Source organism: Artemia franciscana, chromosome 12, assembly GCF_032884065.1.
Source record: "Artemia franciscana chromosome 12, ASM3288406v1, whole genome shotgun sequence".
In the NCBI taxonomy this organism is placed as follows: Eukaryota; Metazoa; Arthropoda; class Branchiopoda; order Anostraca; family Artemiidae; genus Artemia; species Artemia franciscana.
This window is the reverse complement of record NC_088874.1, coordinates 14,237,656-14,261,835: the sequence shown is the minus strand read 5'-3', so window position 1 is coordinate 14,261,835 and position 24,180 is coordinate 14,237,656. Positions and strand designations below refer to the sequence as shown.

The 24,180-nt window shown below is 35.2% G+C and overlaps 1 protein-coding gene across 3 annotated transcripts in view; it reads right to left on the bottom strand.

Moving 5' to 3' along the window:
- The window catches only part of LOC136033725 (meiosis regulator and mRNA stability factor 1-like), a 169,892-nt gene that overhangs the window by 6,369 nt on the left and 139,343 nt on the right, over nucleotides 1–24,180 (bottom strand). For 2 of the 3 annotated variants that reach the window (XM_065714616.1, XM_065714618.1), the window contains 5 exons: nucleotides 19,850–20,005; nucleotides 14,377–14,607; nucleotides 12,894–13,097; nucleotides 7,556–7,811; nucleotides 3,055–3,272 (listed from right to left, as the gene is read on the bottom strand). In XM_065714616.1, the coding sequence (XP_065570688.1) occupies nucleotides 3,055–3,272; nucleotides 7,556–7,811; nucleotides 12,894–13,097; nucleotides 14,377–14,607; nucleotides 19,850–20,005 (1,065 nt within the window). The remainder of the gene's footprint in view (nucleotides 1–3,054; nucleotides 3,273–7,555; nucleotides 7,812–12,893; nucleotides 13,098–14,376; nucleotides 14,608–19,849; nucleotides 20,006–24,180) is intronic. The other variant, XM_065714617.1, reaches the window with a different exon arrangement.

The window sequence follows — 24,180 nt, the reverse complement described above, 5'->3', positions numbered from 1 at the left end:
TATAGATATTCAATAATCTGCTGATGTTTAAGAACAATCTTTCTGTCCTCCTTATATTTTCTTAAAAAGTAAATATGACTCTGAATCATTTCAACAATTTCCGACAGCTCTTTCTCGTTTTCATTAACGATTTCTTCATATATTTGTAATTGCTTTTTATTGGTCTCTATAAGTTCTTTGAAAACAATTACTTCTGCCTTACTAGTTCCGTTGAATTGTGCTATTTTTATCTAAATATCTTAGAACGAATATTTAATCTAGCTCTAATGTTTCTTAGGTTAGTTGGCCTCCATACATGCGGAGACCAGAGATTTTGCAGTTGATCTCTTTCAAAAGCATTCATATGAGCCTTTTTTCCTCTTTCTGCTGCGTCTCTACGTTTATTTTCTTTGTCTGTTTCTTTATAGGCTTCTCTAGCCCTTTACTCCGCTTTTTTATTCTTTCTAACTTTATCTTTATCAGACTCAGATCTTGTTTGTGTTAGAATATTACAAGACATTTTTTCCCTCCTATTTCTAGAATATGCCAACCTCTTATGTCTATATTTTCCCCCTATGTCTATATTTCTGACGGGATAATTACGCCAATCTAAACCTTACAGTTTTAGCAAAAAAATACCCATTTCCATTCTACCAGCCAATTTTTTGAACGAGTTGCGTTTTCCCTATTCTGGTAAAGCTTAAAGGCGTGTTGAGGTTAAACGTTTCAAACAAACGAGAGAAAAAGTGACAAAAGCTTGTAAAAACAAGAAAACACTTTAGCAGAATTTTTAAATAAACAAAACAAGCTGAGAAGTATTTTTAAACCAGATTAAAACCTTCGGCAAAATTTTCAAATTAAGAAAATTCTTTTAGCAGGATTTTGAAAAACTTTTCAAAAAACACGAAACAATTTTCAAAAGATAAATTCATGCACAAAAATTGACGATTGTGCACATTCGGTGCCAGATTGACATTGTAGCTTCCCATAGGGGTGTAGTGCACTGATGAACCAAGGACCGTCACGGTGTCAGGCGGTGGCAGGGGTCTGCCACAGTGCTATGTGGCACCAGAGGGGGGGGGGGGGGCAGAGCATTGTGCAATACTAGTGGGGCCAACATGGCGCTGTACAGGGACAGGAAGGCTATGAGACGTCACTCTGTCACCAATTGACCTAAGAAAGTCATTTTTGCCTGCGCAGGTTTGTGTATCACACGTTTCTTGAATTCTCTTCGTGTGTTCCCTGTTTCTATGCTGTGGTTTTAACACACAAATTTGGCGTTCTAAAAATACTTTCATGTTTTTTGAGTTTTTAAATTTCTGCTAAAAGAACTTTTTCGGAAAGACTGCTAAAGACCTTTTCATGTTTAAAAATTATTCTATACGAATTTTGTTTTTTTGAAAATCTTGCTAAAGGTTTTTGTTGTTTAAAAATTCTAAAAAATGATATTTTGTTATTGTAAAATTCTGCTAAAATGTTTTCTTGTTTTTCCAAGTTTTTGTAATTCTTTCTCTTTCGTTTTTGAAGAATAAACATGTTATCTTCAATATACCTTTAACCTTTACCACAATTTGGAAAACACGGCTTATGAATAAAAAATCGAAGGTAATACGAAATAAGTAGTTTTGAGGACTGTTAGCTAATAATTCTTGTTAGTTAATATTTATTTTTCCAAGAGCCAATAGATAATTGGTATCTAAAATTGTCAGATAACTATTGGACGGTGGAAGAGGGTTCTTCTCCTACATGCAGTTCAGACATAATAAAGAAACTTGTTTCATATTGTTCACTCATATTTCTCTTAAGCTATCACGAATAGTGATATCCAAATTTATTATTCAAGTTAAATACATGTATATCTAAAAATAAAAACGATAAAAAATTGATTTAAAGAATCAAGTTTTCTGATAGGAGTTGAGACCGAAACCGAAACTTAAAACAAATTTAATTATTGTTTAATAGCCTATACCACATACATCTATAAAACCAGTGTAATAATTCGACTTAATATATTATCCTATGTTTTAAAAATAATTAAAAACTATAGCTTTACTCAAAACACAAAGGAATTTAGGATTTTTTCTACAGCAGAAACAGAAGTACTTTGGGTTTTCAGTATTTTCACTCCGTATGCGTAGGTTTTTGTGTTTTCGCAACGATCTAGTTTTGCTTAATCCTGCATAGTGAGGGAAATATATTCATATCGTCAATATCGTCACAAAGTAATAATTTTTATTCGTTTAAGGTTTCGTCTTCACTCTTTACTTCTGTTAGAAAAGCTTTATTTTATATAAATTGATAGAAACCAATATTTAGTTTCAAAATAAACACTGACTCGCTTTTGTTACTTTGGTGCAACAAGCAGTCACAATCAAGCTAAATAAGCATACAGTTAGATTCGATGAAAATGAGAGGTTTTATTAATATATGTCAAGGAACCAAAGATATGAAAGTTCACACATAAGGTCTTTGTGACAAGTTAATTAAAATAATCAAATACGTTATCTTTTAGCTGAATCTCCTCCTGCAGTAATTAGTTTGGACCATAGTAGCGCCATCTCTTGCCACAATAAAAATTCGTTTAAACAGTACCTCGTAAAATTATGAGTCACTTTCGAAGGAATCCTTGCTCAGGTCTTAAGTTAATCTTTAACCCAGTCAATTGGGGAGTTTCCAACAAGAAAGAAAAAGAGAAGGGCTTGATCTTGTACTGATAAGGGCTACGAAACTCAAATTTAGAAAAAAGGGTTTCGAAACCTTGCAAATCTAATCACTGAAGCTTTGAGCTCCTAGATTTTATTCATTACTGTCATATTTGGCAATGCCCGTCGCTAAGGTTTAAAATATTGGGCATAGGGTATAGTAGAATACATAATAAGGAATATCGTACATACTTACACTAGCTAGTAAGATAACCTTGTCGAATCCATATCCCCCTTTGATAAAAAGATTTCCATTTTTTTAATTTTCAGAAGTGTAAGATTACTTTTGAATGAGTACTTGCTCACCTTAGTTAACTTGGTTTTTAGTCAGAATAATAATACAATCAATTCGTGAATCTATTAATGCACTTACCTCTTTGTTACCACTGCAACTATTAGCGGGATTCGGATCTCGGATGTGGTTCTGAAACTTTTGAAAGAAGCCATCCAAATGTTTACCATTCCTGCCCTTTTCATTTTTGTCTTTCAAATTCCGGAAAAGGGAGCCATTACCAGTGGTAAGAGTAGAGTTACAGCCTGGTTTCTCTTTGGGAGAACTTAAGACTGGATTTTTGGAATATACATTTTCCGCTAGAAATAAAATCATATAGTTTTGTTCCGCCCCATACCTACGAAATACACTGCATAATTTAGTATTATCCAACTCAGAGGCCAAACATGGCTCACTGTGGGCCCCAAAGAGCATCAAAAACTGTTTAGAGAGAAGTTAAGCTTGACAAGGAGGGAAAAAACAACACCATCATGCTTCTGGCTCAAATAAAAGCTTTGTGTTTGTGAAGGTAAATTTATTTTTTAGCATGAATAAAGTGATAGGTTGGTTGATATATAACACTAACCAGCAAATTTTATTTGTGTCTATATTCTTATATTCTTTTTTTCTTTTGATTTGCGTTCGGCTAGAGATAAAAAAATTGCTTTTGTCGAATGGGAGCAAGAGGATATTTTTGTTCATCTTTTTTACACCCCTGTGTTTTGCCTGAATATATATTCCAAGCAGTTGTAAAATCAAATGGAAATGCTTAAGAACAAAAGAGCCTGCCATTTTTAGGAAAATTTAATCTGGTTCCACATATTCATAAATTGAATATTAAATGAATGAATAGCGACATATTCAATGAATTAATAAATGAATATTCAATGAATGAGTATAAAGTTTTTTCGATGAATGAAACAATGATTGAAATTAAATTAATATTCAGATTGTTCTAGTTCTCACTATCGTTGCAATATCTGCAATGTGTTTCTTTTTTAATGCATAATGAATATATATTAACATAGAACAGTAATGTATATGTCATGTAAGTATAAAAATAACGCAGGTTTAATCATTCCCCACGACTCTTTCAAGCCTATCAGTGAAAGGTTTGATGTAGCGTCGAAGGCTGTTTTCTTCAAGTACATATATTCAACTCTGTCTTTAGAATTTTTTTGTATTGTCCCCCCCCCACACTGTCCAACCGACAAGACAGATATGGTGGCACACAGCTTGAGCTAACCATCTTAATGATGAGACGCTTAGGACAGATCTAAGCTCTCCCCCCAGAAAATTTCCTCCAAAGAAAATCCCTCCTCGGAAAATCCTCCCCTTCCTACGTGGAAAACTAACCCCAATATCCCCCTGGATAATTTTGCATGTTCATTATAAGAAGATCTGAAAGTTCTATCAACCTGTTTAAGTCAAAGGCAATGCTATAGCGTTGCCTATGGTAAATAGTCATAAGCGTCTAATTTATTTTTTTTCCCAGAGGCAATTCATATGGAAGGAATGTCCACAGAAACTTCGAAGGGTGCTCATTCGATTGCAAATTAAAAGTTCTGGTGCCCTTTTTAAGAGTCAAAAGTGATTGGAGGGCAACAAGCCACCACCCACGCTGTTTTTCGCCAAACGTATTCAATGAAAATGTTGATAATATAATTCTGTTCACAATATCCCAAAGGTCAAATATCCATACTTCCAGGTTCGAAAACTCCCCTTCCATCTTCCGGGGCAAGGACTGTGAGATATGCAAGGTTCCCGTTGTTAAAATATAAGGTTTTTCGGGGAAGTGTGGTCAAAAACTGATCAGAAATTGAGAGTTCTAGTCCCTTTTTTATTAAATTGCAAGCTATTGGAAAACCAACCAACCCTATATATTGGAACTACTTTTAAAGTCTAGTCTGTTTTTTATATCAGGAAAGTGATCACACATTCGTGATTTTTCTTTGGTAAACAAATACAAAAAAAATTTTAGAAGATAGCTTTAGACCTCTACAGTATGGTTTTCTGATTACATTTTTGTTAAGGAGAGGGCTGATGCCTCAAAAGGCGTGTTTCCATGTCAAAACATCCTAACTCTCAGAGAACCTCCAGGCAAATACATAATTAGTTCTAAGAAAGGAGGTGGGTGCAGAAATTGATACTTAACCCCTCTTAATTTCTGGCAATATTTCTTTTCTACGCTGTTATTACGAAAGCAAAGAATTACATTAATCCCCAAAAATTAGAAGAATTTATACCGTATAGGAGGGGGTGACCCCTTCCTCATCCCCAACCTCGCTCTCAAAGTCGTTGAAACTTTAGAGGAGGTACCTAAGATCGGAAATTGAGAGTTCTATTCCTTTTTTATATGTCAAAAGTGCTTGGAGGTGAACCAGCCCCTGTCCAAAAACTGTTTTTAGTATTTGGCCCTTTTGTTACCCCTTAGGACATCTGATCGATATTTTGAAATACCGGCTTTGTACTTTCTCTGTGGCTGCTTAATTTTGGGAGTGGGGGAAATCTTCCGTTGGAGGGGTTGGGAAAATTTCTAAGGAGTGACTTTCCGAGGGAATTTTCAGGGGGAAATTTTCCACAGGGGTAAATTTACCTGGGAGGACTTTTCTGGGGGGAATTTTCCGGAGGGTATAATGCCGGCTTATTACAAGAGTACTTGAAGATCAGCTTCATTCGACCTTGCACTTCGGTTTAGAACCATATTCTTACAAGAGTACTTGAAAATCAGCTTCATTCGACCTTGCACTTCGGTTTAAAACGATCTTCCCGGGAGTATTATCTCTAAAAATTTGTCTATCAGCTCTTTTACAAAAATATTCAACAGTCATCTAAAACATCGAGATGAAGCATTGTAAAAGACTACCAGCTAATCTGATTTTTAAAAGTGCCTAGCCCCACAAATCTAGGAATAAAAAATAAACCTTTTCATTTTTCATTGAAAGAAAAATTTTATTGTAAAAAATTGTATTTTGATGATAGTAAGAAAATGATGAGACCCAATCTAAAAACAACTGGCTCTGAATGCTATTAAAACTTAAAACGAACAGAAATTACTCCGTATATGAAAGGGGCTTTTCCTCCTAAATGCCTCGCTCTTTGCGCTAAAGTTTGACCCTTTCTCTTACTCTACTTTTTAAAACAGTAAGAAACCTTAGCATAAAGAGCGGGGCGTTGAGAAGGAAAAGCCCCTTATATATACGGAGTAATTTCTGTTCGTTTTAAGTTTTAATGTCGCTCCTTACTTACCGTTACAAAAACTTGTTTTTTTATTTAATTTCTGGACGTTTTTGAGTTAATGCATGTTTTGATCTTGGCTCTCCGCACATGAATAATTAAAACGAAATTTGCATATTAATTAATTGCAATTAATCGGAAGATTTTGAGAAAAAAGAAGCGAAGGAGGAGGCTTAGTTGCTCTCCAAGTTTTTGATTACTTAAAAAAGCAACTAGAACTTTTAATTTTTTAAAAACATTTTCATTGGTAAAAAATATACGTAACTTACTAATTAACTTACGTAACGAACTTCTATATTCGTATGTTTTTATTGCGTATATGAGGGGGTTCAACCCTCGTCGATACCTCGCTCTTTACTGCGGGGGAGTAAGTCGTCCCTAAAGACATAGTTATTAGGTTTTTCGACTATGGTGAATAAAGTGGCTATCTCAGAATTTTGATCTGGTGACTTTGGGGAAAAAATGAGCGGGCGAGGGGGCCTAGGTGCCCTCCAATTTTTTTGGTTACTTAAAAAGGGCACTAGAACTTTTAATTTCCGTTAGAATGAGCCCTCTCGCAACATTCTAGGACTACTCAGTCGATAAGATCACCCCTGGGAAAAAAACAAAAAACAAAAAAACAAGAAAAAAACAAAAACAGATACGCATCCGTGATGTGTCTTCTGGCAAAAAATGCGAAATTCCGCATTTTTGTAGATAGGAGCTTGAAACTTCTACAATAAGGTTCTCTGATACGCTGAATCTGATGGTGTGATTTTCGCAGGCTCGTAACTTTTGATGGGTAAGATTAAACATGATTAAACTTATATTTAAAATCAGCACTAAAATGCGATTCTATTGATATAGCTATTGATATATCAAAATTCCATTTTTTAGAGTTTCGGTTACTATTGAGCAGGGTCGCTCCTTACTACAGTTCGTTACCACGAACTGTTTGATAATTTTTAAGAGTTCATTAAAAAACGTGCTACTATTTACAAATCAGGCATAGTACTTAGGCTCAGTTGGTCAAATTAATCTGTCATATTAGATTCCGGGTTATAATCATAGAATTAAAGTCCAATTGTGCATGGTATTTATGATACCGATTTAATCTCTATCGAGTTCAAAAAGTTTTGGTGAATAATACAAGTCTATTTTGAAACAAACATGGCGTTTTCCATTTTGTGGACTTACTATGTCAAAGCAAACTTTCTTGTGATATTGGTTTAAGATTCTTTAAAATAACCAATGTACTGATAAAATCTATCCATGCTACCCAGAACTATGAGTTGGAACCCTAGATGGCCGTAGCAATTTTCTTGAAAGAAATTCACTACAATCATTAATCATGTTATTTAATTTTTTTTGGTTCTACGTCACAAACCTTCTTCCTTGAGAAAAATTGCTTTTTTCTGTCCACTTCCTTTGACAAATACTATCTCTGACAATGATGAAACAAGGCCAGCAACAGACACAAATCCATAAACAGCAGGACGACAGGGTACATTGAACATCTTCAAATAAGCTTTGTCAAAACCAGACATTGACATTTGACCACCACGATCTTTTAATAGTTTGACAAGGTTATGACGAAATAGCTCAATAGGTGCCAAGCGCGCTGTATTTTGCTCAACTGAAACCTGCAATAAATTTCATAAATTTAAGCTGTGATGATCAAACGGCCATTGCACTTCAAGGCTGAAGGGCCAAGAAACGGAGATGAGTACCACCGATTGCGACTGTGAAGTCCACCTTTTAAACATGGAAACAGATTGGTTGTTCTAGGTGTCTTCAGCGAAATACCGGTGACAACATTAGTGGAATAGATTAAACCACTTTGGGGGGTCACTTTTTTTTAACGTTGCCAGTAAGAACATTATCCTTTATAATCTGTTTTTCATACCTTGTACTGTTTCATTGATTCCAAATTCAGTTCGTAATTAGTCTTTGTATGGTCGAGTCGTCAATAAAACGCTAGTTTCTCCATATATAAGTATGTCAACACTTTTCCCTCATGCGTGTAGGAAATAGGTAATACCTGTTTATAAGACAGTTTCGGATATTCGAGATAAGAGGCCAGAAGATTTAGCATTCTTCAGTAGAGCTGAAAACTGACGAAACTAGAGTCAGGGAGGGGAACTTTTACATAGGTTTGGCTTTATGGATGAATGGATGATGATAGACTTATCTATCAATAAGTGAAATCAGAGGCGCCATTTGGACCAAATCTTGGGGTGGGCATGAACTCCATTTTGCCCCCCCCCGCGACTCACTTCGTGTCGCGTAATCATCTAAGAAATGGGCATTTGACAGAACTCGAGAATTTTATTATGTATCTTACCTACTTTCAAAGTTTACAATAATTAATAGCAAAAAGCGAAATTACCCCAAGGGTCGTCAAGTAATTACGTTCTTTGGTTAATAGGGTTGCAGTAATTTCAAATCAATTGGACAGAATGGATTATGTTGGACATAATGGAATATTATGGGCGGCAAAGGGCTCTTTGTGGTGGAAGCTTGGGTCCCCTGGAAAATCTGGGGTGGTCATTTAATTCATTAAAATCAAGTAGTAAAAATCAATTCTGATTAAAATCAAGTAGTTGCGGGCATCAAGTCACGGCTTATTGTAGAAAAAGCCAAAACAGATAGTCCGGGTGAGAGGCAAAACTGGCATAAGCCCTTTTTAGGATTGCATAAAAATGATGTCATTTTACTTGTTGACAGTATTGACTCGGAGTTCAAGGAAGAAAACATCTATCTAGATTGGATTTATTAAATTTTAAAATTCGGTATGTTCTTGAATTAATTCGGTGACCAGAGTTAATTAAGAGATCCTTTAGAGATCTCGCTTTTTGATATAGATTAAAAGTTTTGTGGTCTACTGACATAGTTTTAGGACGTTTATTTATATTTTGAATAATTCATTATTATTCAACTTAGGTCTGCCAAGCCGTTTTTCTTGTATCGTCGGAGATATACTGTGCAGAAGGGAGCGATAGTAGATATCAAGTGCCACAGCACCGGCTAGATTTTTAAATCCTTAAACTCCTGGGGATGGGCGATTGAGTATATGCACTTCCCATAGATTCTATCTGCAGTGGAATTTATAAAGCCAGCGATTATTATGGTGGTCCATTTAGCTCCCGTGCAGTGAATACAATTCGGACAATAATATTATCGCTTGCTTCTATGGTAAGGATTATTTGCGTGTTACTGGTCCGATTTGAGATTATGAGTTTGGATTTGCTTACGAAATGTGGAAGAAAATTCAACGAATCAGATTCCATAATCCAGTCTGCTAGTTATGTTTATTCACCCGTGCTAAACTTTTTACAAGTGAATCTCCGGCCAGGAATTGATAATTATTCTATTGCTATTCATGTCGTTTTTTTATGAGAATGTTACAAAGAGCGCAAGGAAGTAACTCTGATCTTTAGTCTATCTTAACCAAACGTCAAGGGGGTGAAAAGGTGAGCTGGCCTCACTTAGGCATATAAATGATTTGCTTGAATTTTTGCAAAAATGAACAAGTGGACCTCCCACTTTTGGTGCTCTGATGGAAACACCCGTAATTTCTGCAGCAGCTTACTCGAAATTTGGCTCTAAACTAACTTTAATGGAAACTACACTAAAGACTACATGTGCAAAAGTTACATCCTATGATCTGAATTTTCCATCTCTACCGAAACATGGTCCCCATCCTTAACAAAATCCTATCACAGTTGTTATTTCAAATTTTTCGTCTCTCTTGAATGACTTCGCTAAACGCAAGCAAGCAATTGACCAAGTTTGCAGGCGCAAAGCTGTGCAGAGTTTCAAGCCCACTGGCTATAAGCTGCTAGTTTGCATTGACAAAACGGCTGCGAAAGATTTTTGTGACGCAATCCCTGGCGGTCTAAAGAAGTGCCACGTCAAGTTAAGAGAGCAAAAATATCACGGTATACTGGAAAATATACAGGAGAGCTTTGATCTTGACATGTTTAGGGGCTGCGACGGTGTAACTGATACGAAACGCATAGGAAATTCGATGGCTGCAAAAGTGACTTTTACAGATGGAATCAGACTCTCAAATGCTCTGCGGGTTGGACCCAATGAATTTTTTGTCAGCCCAACTGTCTTAGTTTGTAATTACAAGTTCACTTGCATAGCATTCGAGGCAGATGGGAGGCCCTTGTAGGCTTTGGACTTTTATTCCCCTTTGCAATTTCAGTCAACTTGTTGCTCAACTAACATTAAGTTAACTTTTTTTTATTAGTCTAGCAAATGTCTAAGTTTATAAATTGAATCAATTGCTTGGCCTGATGCTCATTGCAGAACTCTTGCATTGGATTGCAGACTCTTTCTCTCAGCTATACTTTTTAAAACAGTAAAAATTTTAGCGTAAAGAACGGGAGGTTGATGAGGAAGCAGCCCCTTTCATATACGAAGTAATTTCTGTTCGTTTTAAATTTTAATGTCGCTCCTTACTTTCAGTTAAAAAAACTTGTTTTTTTTTTAAATTTAAATTCTGAACGTTTTTGAATCAATACATGTTTTGATTTTGGCTTTCCGCAGAGGAATAATTAAAACGAAATTTGCATATTTTTTTTTGTTTTGGCTAAATGGCTTTCTCATAGTCTTGATCGAATGATTCTGAGAAAAAAAGAAGTGGGAGAGGAAGCCTAGTTGCCCTCCTATTTTTTGGTTACTTAAAAAGGCAACTAGAACTTTTAATTGTTTACGAATGTTATTATTAGTAAAAGATATACGTAACTTATAAATTAGCTTACGTAACGAACTTTTGTATTCTCATGTTTTTATTATTATGAGGGGGGTCACCCCCTCTTCAGTACCTCGTTCTTTACACTCAATTCATTAAGAATGACCCCTGAATCACAAAAGCCGTAGAATAAATAGTTGAAACTACTAAAAATACTTTAGCGTAAAGAGCGAAGTATTTGGAAGAGGTGAGCCCCTCATATGTGTAATAATTTCTGTTCGTTTTAAGTTTTAATGCTGCTCCTTACATCCAGTTGAAAAAACTTTTTCATATTTATTTTTTCATTGTTTTTTTTTATAATGCTAGAAAATCCTGCGGTCCCTTCATAGAAATTTTCTTCCCCCATGACAAGTTCCTCGATGGAAAGTTCCACCAACATATCCCCCTCTTCTCAACCCCGCCCCCAACCAAAAAATCCCCCTGAAAACGTCTGTACACTTCCCAATAACCATTTCTTTATGTAAGCATTGGTCAAAGTTTGTAACTTGTAGCCCCTCCCTAGGGGACTGTGGGAGAGTAAGTGGTCCCCAAAGACATAGTTCTAAGGTTTTTTTTACTACGCTGAATAAAATGGCTATCTCAGAATTTTAATCCGTTGACTTTGGGAAAATAATTAGTGTGGGAGGGGGCCTAAGTGCCCTCCAATTTTTTTGGTCACTTAAAAAGGGCACTAGAAATTTTCATATCCATTAGAATGAGCCCCCTCGTAACATTCTAGGACCACCGGGTCGATACGATCACCTCTGGAAAAAAAAACCAACAAAAAACAAAAAAAACTAACAAACAAATAAACACGCATCCGTGATCTGCCTTCTGGCAAAAAATACAATATTCCACATTTTTGTAGGGAGGAGAATGCAACTTCTACAATAGGGTTGTCTGATACGTAGAATCTGATGGTGTGATTTTCGTTAAGATTCTATAACTTTTAGGGGGCGTTTCCCCCAGTTTTCTAAAATAAGGCAAATTTTCTCAGGCTCGTAACTTTTGATGGGTAAGACTAAACTTGATGAAACTTATATATTTAGAATCAGCATTAAAATGTTATTCTTCTGATGTAGCTATTGGTATCAAAATTCCATTTTTTAGAGTTTTGGTTACTAAACCAATTGAGCCGGGTTGCTCCTTACTACAGTACGTTACCACGAACTGTTTGATTTCAACTGTGATGTGCTTAACCAGTCCAGATATACTGATCCAGTCTTTTATTCCCTCCCAAATAATTATCGAATCGTGCAAAAGAACCTTAATTACAGTTACATCCATAATAGTGAGGCTTTATCTAATATTGATGATTGCATACTGCTCTACTGCTATATCTTGTTTGACTGGGTGTGTACATAAAGATGAAAGCGACTATGGCCACCCGCTAACCCGCTACTCTTGCAGCTCCTCTTATACAATGGATGTACAATGGATCTAATATTTTGTCTGATTTGATACGCTGAACTTTCCCGTCTCTGCAAACATGACATAATGGTGTCTTCCCATCCTGTAAGGTCAAAAACTCAAATTTTGCACTTAAAAACAACTTGCATCAATCAGTTGGCAGTTGGCAAACACTGTGCATTGCATATTCATCTAGCGTCAAAAGATCCGCAACACCTAGGAGTTATTTTAGAAAGACATTTACAATTTTGGAATACATGGCTCAGGATTGAAACCCAGAATCTTGGGTTTCAACCCTATGTCAAAGAAACATATTATTGTTTAATATTTATTTAATGGAAGAATAGTTGAATCAATACGCTGTATAATGTCTTTTTTGATCAAGTTGATCTATATTTGTTTTCAGAGTAAGAACAATTGAGATTCATCAGTTAAATTACATATTTATTCTAACGATCATTAGAGAATGACAGCTAAACTACTTGGTAATATGTTTTAAATTTTCATATTTGGCTACTTACCCAAATTTCTTTTTATTTTAAATATTATGTAAACTATCAATCGAACTTATTACCTCTAGCAAACCATCCATCCCTTCAGTAAGGGTCTTTAGAGACACAGTTTCACCTGACACTTGCTTTAGTTCATCTACCAAATCATCGAAGCTCATGCTGCTATCATCTTTATTGCTCAAAATTTTTCGGACTGCCAATTTCATGTTTCCTAAATGGCTTTTATCTATCATGGTCAGAGCCTTCCCGGCAGGCGTACAAACAACCTGGGATTATAGAACTGATTAAACTTACAAAAATCAACCTTAATAATTAGGACAAATAAAAGCTTCTAACAATAGTCATTAACAGTTTTAGAAAAAAACATTTCTAGAACTTTAATTTAAGTTTTCATGTCTAACCAGTGCACATATTAAGATTTCGCTTATTTGATCTTAAGCTGTATGTTTGAATGACAAAAATTATTTCTAACAAGACCCACTGAAAGAAACCCTTATTAGTCGTTTAGCTTCTGACAAAAAAGAAATTACAGAACAACAGAGAAAACTAAAAAAATGCTTGTTTGATTGTATTTTAACAATCAAGAAGCAAAGGAAATATCTAGGATTGCATTTAGATGTATGCGTTTACATTAGCTTCAATGTGGAGTGGCAAGGAGTTTATTCATGCCGAGGAAAAAAGCTATTTACTTAATTCTCAGTTTTTGACATCAAAATATTCTATTTAAAGAAAGAACATACGAATCTGTGGTATTAATCGTCTTTTATTCGATGGAGGGGGATCTGTTACGATTCTAAAAACTACATGAGCAGTGATTTGACACTAAAACACAGATGAATATTTAATCTGTGCGGCTTTTAATATATCATTGTTATAAACACTTAGGGGGGGGGGAAGAAGAACAGAAAATAATGATAAATAAGTTCAGTCATCTAAAAGCCAGACAAATCCGACCGGCTAAAAATAAAACGAAAATAAATAGACACACACAAAAGAAAAAGAACAAAAATATCATCCAAGAGAACACTTCCATCCTTAAAAGAGGAAGCTGAAAAATAGAGGGATAGTTAAAAAGAACCTTTAAAGGTTTATATGGCATTTACCCGCATTCTATATCCTTACCGTACACTAAAATGTTCGGTCGATGTTGTTTTTGACATTTTATTTGATTCCCCAGAGGTTTGCAACCGTCTTTCTCAAGATATGAAATATCCTTTTATTTTTTGTTATAGAACTAATTCCTCGGTCTAAAGAAGTTACTGGTAAAAGTCGGTCTTGTAACTGTTTACTTGTCTTATACGATTAAACTTTGAAGTAATCGATTGAATATGGTACGTAATTTTACAGTTTATACCCCGAAATTCACGTTTATTGACTTGATCAACTTCGATATCAAACCCTCAAATCATAGTAATACAATTCACAAAACCATATTCAGGGGATAAAATTAGATAGAGTGTGGCTGTCCGGGCGTGACTCAAATTTTAAGTTAGATTATTTTTTTGACCCCGCAAAAATATAAATTAAAAGCTTATTGATCCTAACCTTGACAATATTTGAAATAAGGTCACAAACTTCTTCAACGGAGGTAACGTCGTACGACTCAGGACGGAGACTAAACCCATATACTTGGCAGTATAACTCTGGTAGCTCTGATAGATATAAGGCATGCATTTTTGTCATCTTTATAAGAGCCACTACCTGATTACCGAAAATTCTCAGTTGCTCTTTCGAAGTTAAATGAAGCCACTTTTCTCCATCATGATCATCAACAATCTGGAATCATAAAGTGTGATTGTTATAATAGTTCTTGTTACGTTTTGTAGGGGCGGATCACTTATTTAGAAGTCATAAGAAAAGAATAATGCTTGATTTGCGTGCAGAAAGCCCGATAAATATTTTTTTTCTGCTACATCCAATTTTGGTTTTGTGGTTGTTCAGTATTGATTTTCAGATATATAAGGAGTCAAATAATAAGCTTCCTTAGGAGAACCTGACGACATAGACTATTACTAGTATTGGAAAGCAAAGTTGTATAGAATGAGTAACTGAGTTAGTGGTCTACCACCAGATTTTAGCTGTCACTAGCAAGAACTTAGAGACCTTTACAGTTATCAATTAAAAACATGATATTCAAAAAGGTTTTTAGAGAAGAGTGAAAAAGAATCTTAAAACCTAAAATGCGCAGATAAGTGTAATAAGTCGAACTTCAAACGTACAGAAATTAACATGGGCAAATAGATAAAACCTAAATAAAAGCCAAATCAAAATAACTATTATAATTAATCGTGAAATGAACATAGATAACCGTAAATAAGAGTAGGACTAACGCCCCAAAAACATTTTAAAGGCTAGACTGTTTTATTGTCACTACTGAAAACAAAACATACTCTAGAAATACTTTTGTTACATTATTTCCACAGATAAACCAAAAATTTCTAGAACTTTAAGGGATTTTTCTTTTATATGTCAATATGTTTCAAATAAATTTTTTTTTGTTTGTTGGGATCCTCTTGGCCCAAGAACCAGAGAAAAGAATTCTTCTTGCACCTGTTTTTGGGCGTCACATGCCAAAGGTCTAAAATTTTTTGGTTGATAGGGGCCTTGGTTGTCCTGGAATTTCTGGATGAAAAGTTCCAGCTTTTCAGGAAAAAAAGCATTTAAATCTTTCCTGGGCCTTATTTTTGGGCAAACCAGTATACCATTTTCAATTTTTTCTTGTGTGGTATTATTGGCCCAAGAACCTAAGAAAATAAGTTTCCAGCCAATCTGAAAAAATCAGGAACAATTGATCCACTCTGACCAATCTGAAAGGTTTTGGCCTTTTCAGCCCGTTTTTACGAGGACCATCGACCTCAACACGGATTCTTTTTTTTACATTAGTGTTTTTATGGTCAAGGGTTTCTAGGATTTAAGATTTGGTCTGACAAAACATAAGAAGTATTCTTGCCCTCTGTCAGTCCCCAGCACCCTTATCTCTTCGAACAAAATTTGAAGCTTCTCTAGCCCAAAGAATGATCCCTAAAGTTAAGGCTGAAAAGAAAACATCGGCTTTTAGTAGCCCATGCTCCCTACCTAATTTTCATTCACAATTTGTCCTTTGGGATCTGAACATTTACAGGTATAATTCTCAAACCGATAAAAATATGTTACCCTCTTTTAGGGTTCAATTCAAGGGAAGAGGTTGCCTTTATTAACAAAAACATTGGACTTTTTTGGCTCAATTTCTGAAAGAGTGTTTTTCTTTAACTTTTTACAGCCTTTGAGACCTTTGTGGCTCAAGATATCAGGGATATAAGTTCCAAGACGATTAAAAAAATATTTAGCCCCTTTTTGGGTCCCATTTCCAGATGATATAATTTTTATTTCAAATTTTTGAAACATTTTTTTTCAATGGCTTTATGTTTAATGTACTTAAATAGTATAGAGTGGCACGCCTTAATATGAAAATAGGCTTATGTCTTATCATGAAATAAATTTTATTTTTAGGATATTTTCTTTGAATAAAATATTCTACGCATGCCAACTGCAAAATTTGTCAAGCTGAATGCATAATATGTTATCATTTTGTTATATGATTAAGTTCTTAGCCTGATGTTCAGTAAAATGTGGCTAGGCAAAAACATGATTGATGCAAAGGGATCAATCAAGAAATTGTCGTATTGGCACTTGGTAGGGGGATGAGGTGCCAACTTCCTTTTTATACCCTGAATTATAACACGTTTCTATCAGACAGACACCATGGCTCATCGAGGGAGAGATCTGGGCTAAGATGCAAGAGGGCGAAGTCGCCGTGTCAGAGGGTAATAGACTATGGTATGTTAGATACGAATTAGGACTTAGCTAAAGTCTACAGAAAAAGGCATACTCAAAGTTTCAATTGATTTTCTTGTGATAATTTTTTTGGGGATATGATCGATTTTCCTGGAATTTCCTAAGACAGATAGCTTGGTTGGTGTTTTCTGGGAAGTGGTAAAAAAAAGAATCGAAACTGATGAAACTTGTTTGAAATTCTTTAAGCACTTACGTATTACATATTTTTTTTAAGCTATTACATATTTTCAAGAGGAATTTCTCCGATAAATTTTGGAACGTTATCCCCAATAACCAATGTTCTAGCAAGCTTCAAAGGTTCCTAGTTTGCGTAATATCCGTAATTTGAAAATTCGAAGCACACCAGGGTCTAAACGAAAAAATTATCAATTTGAAAATAAATGAATAAATTGTTTGGGCTGTAGCTATTTGCCCAGTTAATTTCAAAGAGATCTGGCTACATACGAACATATTGGGTTCAAAATTGGCGTCCAACTTAAAAAAATTGTTATCTTTATCCTTTGGCCCCCAGGATCTAGCCCCAAGTTTCAAGTAGATTTAATAAATATTTTTACAAAGGTAAATAGAAGCGTAAACTTCTGAAAATTATTTTTCTTGTGTCTCACTGGCCCGATCTATTTAATTCATAAACTTCAAACCGATCGGAAGGAAAAAACTGCTTTCCTTTTCTAAACTGTCAGTACTGGGAAAAGTGGAGGTAAGTTTCTAGTGGCCATGTATTCATTGTACCCCCAATAGTATAGGTAGAAAATACTTATATAACTTTGGCTAAAACAATGTGTTATAGTACTGACATCTTACTGGTGCAAAAAGTGAAAGAAGAGAGGTCGTGAGCCTACTTTAGTCTTCCAATTATACAGATGGAAAACACTTGTAAAATTTGGATCAAACAAGTTGTAGCTTGACTGGCCTTATGCAAAAACAACGTTGCGATGGTTTGAGGGCGTGGTGGGCTTAAGCCCAAATTAGAGTTTAGCTAGTTTTTGCACTGCTGCAGGTCTTCCATTAATTTTGCACTGATTCAGAAATCAGAGTGTTTTTGTTACTTTGGATCACAATTTCACAGTCTGGGCTTGGTTGGGCTTTTCACCAGGTCAAAGCTTCGCTTTTTTTGCAACAAATTTGGACAAAACTCGTTCTTGCGCTGAATTCACTGAACTGTTCTTGCTCGTAAAATGTCTACCATATTCGGTTGAAGTGTATCTGTGAAAATTGGACTAATTCTGTAATTTAGGGTATTTACCTCTGATGCCACACAAATTACACCCAACTAGAGAGCATATTTTTGATCTTTGTACACATTTTGGAACTAAGAAATTCTAATATCTGAACGAATGAACTCCCTTCTAAGTTTCTACGGCCTAATCAAACAGTTTGTGGTAACGAAGCATAGTCGAAATATCTAATGACCAAGTCTTGAAGACTACTTAATCCCCCCGCGTCCCCGGGGAAGGGCTGCAAGTTATAAACTTTGCCCTATTTTTTTTTCAACTGAAAGTAAGGAGTGACACTAAACCTTAAAACGAACAGAAATTATTACGTATATGTGGGGGTTCTTCCCCTCGTCAGTGCCTCGTTGTTTACGCTAAAGGATTTTTAGCAATTTCAAAAGAGCTATTTATTGTAAGTAAACGGCCTTTGTGGTTCAAGGGTCATTCTTAATGAACTGGAACAAAATTTGAACTTTAGCGTAAAGAGCGAGATATTGACGAGAGGGCTAAACCTCTAATATCACGTATATGAACAAGTTTGCCCACTCGTCAATACCTCACTCTTTTCGCTAAAGTTCGAATTTTGTAAAATAATGGCCGATATAAGCAATAATTTGTTTGTGCTATTTTTCGGCCAACCTTAGCGTTTAATTTTACCTGAAGCAGCTTCATAACTATAATTTTTATATGATAATAAACGAAAGATATTGTATGTTTGCGGCTTGTGGTTGTTATTAAATATAAAAAACAAGTTTTTTCCAACTGAAAGTAAGAAATAACAGAAAAACTAAAAACGAACGTATATCTTTTAAAGATCTTTTCTTTCACTCATATCAGTCATTTGAGAATTTCTCAACTTTTGACTCTCATTTTCATAAAGATTTGACTGCTTTGTCCGTTTTGTTACTGTGCCTTGCAAAGTTAGTTCCGCAAATATCACTAATTTAAGTTACGTAGGAGAATCGTTCCATGGAAAAATTTCTCGTGGGGGAAGGGAATTTTCCACGGATGAGGAGCTGGAATATTTAAAAATAATCAAAAATTAAACAAAAAAAACTTTTTCAACGGAAAGTAAAAAGCAACATTAAAAATTGAAATGAACAGAAAATATTACGTGTATGAGATGGCTTTCCTCTCCTCAGTAGCTCGCTCTTACGGTAAAGTTTCCTTTTTTAACTTTTAAAAGAGGCTATTATTCTAATTAAATAGCCTTTGCGATTCAGGAGTCGTTCTTAAACACCTGAAGCAATAATTAAACTTAGGTTATTACACAGTTATTATTAGTTTAAACAAAAAGATAAATTGATATGTAAATTTTGTTTTAATTATTCATGTACGATGAGCCAAGTTCAAAACCTACATTAATTCAAAATTGTTCAGAAACTAAACAAAAAAAAACAATTTTTTTTAACTGAAAGTAAGGAGCAGCATTAAAACTTAAAAAGAACAGATACTATTCCATGAAAGGGGCTGTCCCCTCTTCAACTTCCAACTCTTTAAGCTAAAGCTTTTATTGTTTTAAAAAGTAGAGTTGTGACAAAGAGTCAAACTTTACCGTTACGAGCGGGGCGTTGGGGAGGGGAAAGCCCCTTTCATACGGGGAATAATTGCTATTCGTTTTAAGTTTTAATGTCACTTCTTACTTTTTGGTTAAAAAAACTTGTTTTTTAATTTAATTTTTCTTTTATAAGCTGCCTATATGAACCTAGTTTTGACTAAAAAAAAATACACCAAAAATAAATCATAAGCGCGAAAAATTAAACCATTTCATTGCAAAATTTTCTAAAACTTAAATCGGTATTATTTTTCTGTCGAAACCATTCATTGTAGGTTTGTCTTTAGTGATTTTAATTTGTTAGAGTGACTTTATAACGATTTTTAAGTCATTTTTTGTTATCTTGGCAAATAGTCCTGTGCAATATTTACAATCATGACCAATGATCCTACTAGGGTATTGTTTTTAATAGGTCTACCTTAATTGCTTCAGGGATTGCTTCAAACAGATCAATAAGCTTAAGGAAACCATGATCAGCCACTTTACACTGTCTTCCAAAGTGATGATGATAAGCAGGAATGAACTTGTTGAAGTTGATACTAAATTCTGGAGCATGGCTAAGCAGCTCAACAGCCTGAAAATAATAATTCACAATATTGAATAGAGAATTATTTCCAATGCATTACAGAATGCAAAACTAAAATAATAGCTGCTAAACTAATATAATCTTTTAAATTGTAAATTTGAATGGAAGAAAATCGCCAATATCGTTGTAACAAGTTTTACTCGAAAATACTTGTCTCGGGTAAGTAATATCTTGTAAATTTGGGTTTCTATTTGTACATTTTTTGTACAAATCAGCAGCATCAGGTCTTAGGATTCAAGAAGTGATAGGGTGAAAAACCAGAGTGCAAGAATGAGGGAAAGCCAAAGATTTCATATACCTGTATTTTTTTGGAGTCCAAAATAGTTGTTTCTATGAAAAACTTTGTTTTTTAGAAATAGTAGCAGTAACCGGTAGTGATTTTTTTTCAATTTTAAAGAATAAACTCATTCTGCCAATTGATGTATCTCATACGACAAGTCTTTTTAAAAAATCGAAACTGAGCGATATTTCATAGATATTTCATAGATAGACTTCATCCAACTTTGAAAGCCACAGTCACCGTACTTGTCTCTCTGGTACCCATGTATGATTTATTTTTTCAGTATTTCACAAAAAAATAAAATCCATAATTAAAAAAAAATTGTGCGCAAAACAAAATTCTGAATAGAGCAATTAATTTAATGCCTGTTGATCAGTGTGGAGAAATAAATTTTAAACATTCCCAACCCACAAGAATCACATTCATTGGCTATAAGCCACTATATATATCTGAAAGATACATTATGGAGCATAATTCATTAAGGTTCAAGATGTGGGAAGGTTTGAAAGTAAGGTTAATATTTTGTTGTTCCGTAGAACCCCATATCGTAAACCATCGTCCTTTAAATTTTGGAACATTTGCAACTTTAATTCCATGAAACGCGGACTACCCCTGCAAAAAATTCCCCCAGATAATTTTCCCCCACAAAATGTCCCCCTGCAGAAAATTCCCCTCAAACTCGCATTAGCAACGATTGTATTTTTAAATTAGAATTACTTGTAAAATTATCCCAGTGGATAATTCTCCCCATTCTTCCCCGCAAAAAATCTACCCCGCGTATTATCAGATATCGCATTTTTAAATTTAAAAGTTTTTTTGTGTAGTGGCATCAGTGGCATTAATAACACTAGTAGTATCATACACATATTGCCTTTTAGTTTCTTCAATAACCCCTTTAACACACCATGAAAGTTTCAGCTCAATACCCTAGGCCATTCCTATGATATTGCTAATGCACACTTTTGACAATCTGCATGTCCATTGCGTGTTTTGTTTTAGTTCAATCAATCCCAACAGATTCACTGAACGCTTCATCTTAATACCCTTAGTCTCAGTAATATTAGTAGTAGTAGCAGCAGTAGTAGTAGTTATAGTAGTAGTAGCAGGAATAGCAGTAGCAGTATGCACCGAGTGACTTAAACTGTTTGTTCTATTTTTGTTTAAAAATCCCCAATAAGTTCATTAAAAGTTTCATCTTAGGACCCTTAGCCTCAGGAGAGGTAGTAGGCGTAGCAGTAGTAGTAGTAGGAATAGGGGTATTATGCACAATGTTACAGCAACAAATAGGCAGGGGTCCTGGTCGAAATATGGTAATTTTAATAGAAGATTCTAGTGCCCAGGTCGGTAGAAATAGGGGTAGACGGAATGTTATCCTAGGTAAATTCGTTGTAGAAATAGAAAAAGTAATGGTTGATAGCTGCTGCAGTTTTTTACGTATAATAATCTAGGTATGACCAAGACAGTATTTCCTAGGCAGCGCAATAGCGCTGCCTAAGTAAAGAGCGATGTGGGCAAAATGTATTATTTTTTTTTTGTTTAGGCCAGGGCACTTCGAACCAAAGTAGTGGTCGTAGAAACTTCTAAAAGGGCTTATTCGATTGCAAATTGAAAGGGCTGTCCTTTTTAATAGTCAAATGTGATTGAACGGTAACTAACCCCCCTCCTACGCCTACTATTTCTCCAAGCACATCCAATCAAAATTTTGAGACATCCCTTTTGTTAAACGTAGTTGAAAGGTCCTTAAATTATGGGTTTGAGGATGAAACTCCCCTTACAGCCCTCAGGGCAAAGGGCTGTAAGTTACGCCCAGGGGGCATATAAAGTTTATATATAGAAGGAATGATGGTATAAACTTCGGAGGGGGCTTGTTGGGCTGCTAATCAAAAGTTTTAGTGCCCTTTTTAGATCCAGAGTGGTGGGAGGGTGGATACACCCCCAATCCATATTTTCCCAAAATGCATCTGATAGAAATTTTGAGATGGTCATTTGTTGTCGTAGAAACTTCGAAATAGGCTCATTCAATAGGAAATTCAAAGGGATAGTGCCCCTTTAATAGTCGAAAGTGATTGGAGGGAAATTAACCCCCCTCCCGCGCCCATCCTTTTCCCAAACACATCCAATCAAAATGTTGAAATAGCCATTTTGTTCAACATAAATTATGCCCCGGGGGTACATGTTTTGGGGAAAGAGCGATTTTGTTCAACGTAGTTTAAAGGTCTGAAAAGTCTGTCTTTGAGGATAACAACACAGCCCCCCCCCCCACACAGTCCTCAGAGTAAGGGTTGTAAATTATGCTCTGGACGCATATAAGGTATGTATAGAAAGGGTGATCGTATAAACTTCGGAGGGGGCTCATTGTATTGGCAATAAGAAGTTCTAGTACGTTTTTTAAGATTCAGAGTGATCGGAGAGTGGATAACCCCCCTCCTCACACCTAGGGTTTTTCCGAAATGCATCTGATAGAAATTTTGAGACTGCCATTTGTTGTGAACTCAAAGCGAACAGAAATTATATAGCCAAGTCAAACTCAAAACAAGCAAAAATTAACATGAGTAGGGGTGAAAAGTTATTTCACCCCGAAAAGGGGTGAAAAAGTAGGGGTGAAAATTCAAAGTTATTGAAGAAGCGAGAATCTCTGGTCAACCGCTATACGCCCTCTTGATTGATATCAAAGGGGCCTTTGATAACATTTCTCATGCATCTGCACTGCTCGCTTTAATCCATGCTGGATTGTCCCTAGCTGTCATTCGAGTCCTTCGCTCTTGGTATTCTGGATTTAAGATTCATATTTGTCTGAGTTCGGGTTCATCTCAGTCCAAATTAATTAAAGTGGGTAGAGGAATTAGACAAGGAGGAATTATTTCTCCTTATATATTCAATTCATGTTTAGCTACTGCCCTTAATTCTCTTTCCTGCTCTTTCGTTTCATTATCTCGAAATCTGTCTTACATTGCATATGCTGACGATATTATCCTTCTAAGTCGGTCAAAGTCTAGTGTTGTTTCTAATTTTAATATTTTAATTAATTGTTTAAAAGGTTTGGGCCTTTCTATCAGTTTTGAAAAATGTCAATTGTTTAGAGGATAATGTCAGGGCGACTCTCGATTGCGGCAATGGTGTTACTTTTCAGTCGTCGCCAATAGTCACTTATTTGGGATTACCTTATGCTGCTTCGAAAAGAGATTAGTCCTGGTTCAGCATGTTCAGATGAAACTACGCAAGGCATTTGGTCTTTTAATTCGTTTTCGGGGTCTTTACCGTCGGAACGTCCTTGGTCGTATGTATAGCGCTGTTGTTCTGCCTCAGGTATTGTTCCCGTCCCTCCTCTTCCGTAATTTCAGACCTTCTGATCTTTCGCCCATTAAAGTTTCTTATTTTAAATTTTGTAAATTTTTACTTGGTTTCCCCCTTTCTTTTAGTGACACTGAGATTGTTTTAAAGCTTAAAGTGAAGGATCCTGTAGTCTGTATAAAGAAAAAATATAAAACATTTGAAGATAAGGCTAAAATTAACCTTTTAGGCCACAATTTATTCCGTTTTATAGTAACAGTTCTGGCTCTTGATGGTTTATAGGGTAAACTATTTAGCAAGTGTTTTTGCATCTTTTTTTCTTCTCTTTTTAAGTGTTTGATCAATATTTGATAGGTTTTGATTGGTGTTATCATTTGTCTTTTCTTTATATTATATTATAGCGTACTCCTCATTTTTTGAGGGAACTAAATAAAATAAAATAAAATAAAATAAGGGTCCTTATATTGACTACTATAAGGATTAAAAAACAACAAGACCTACAAATAAAATTAACTAAATTTATGCCAATTAAAAAATTAATGTTTGAAAATTAATGTTAGGAAGACCAAGTCACTGAAACTGGAAGTAATTG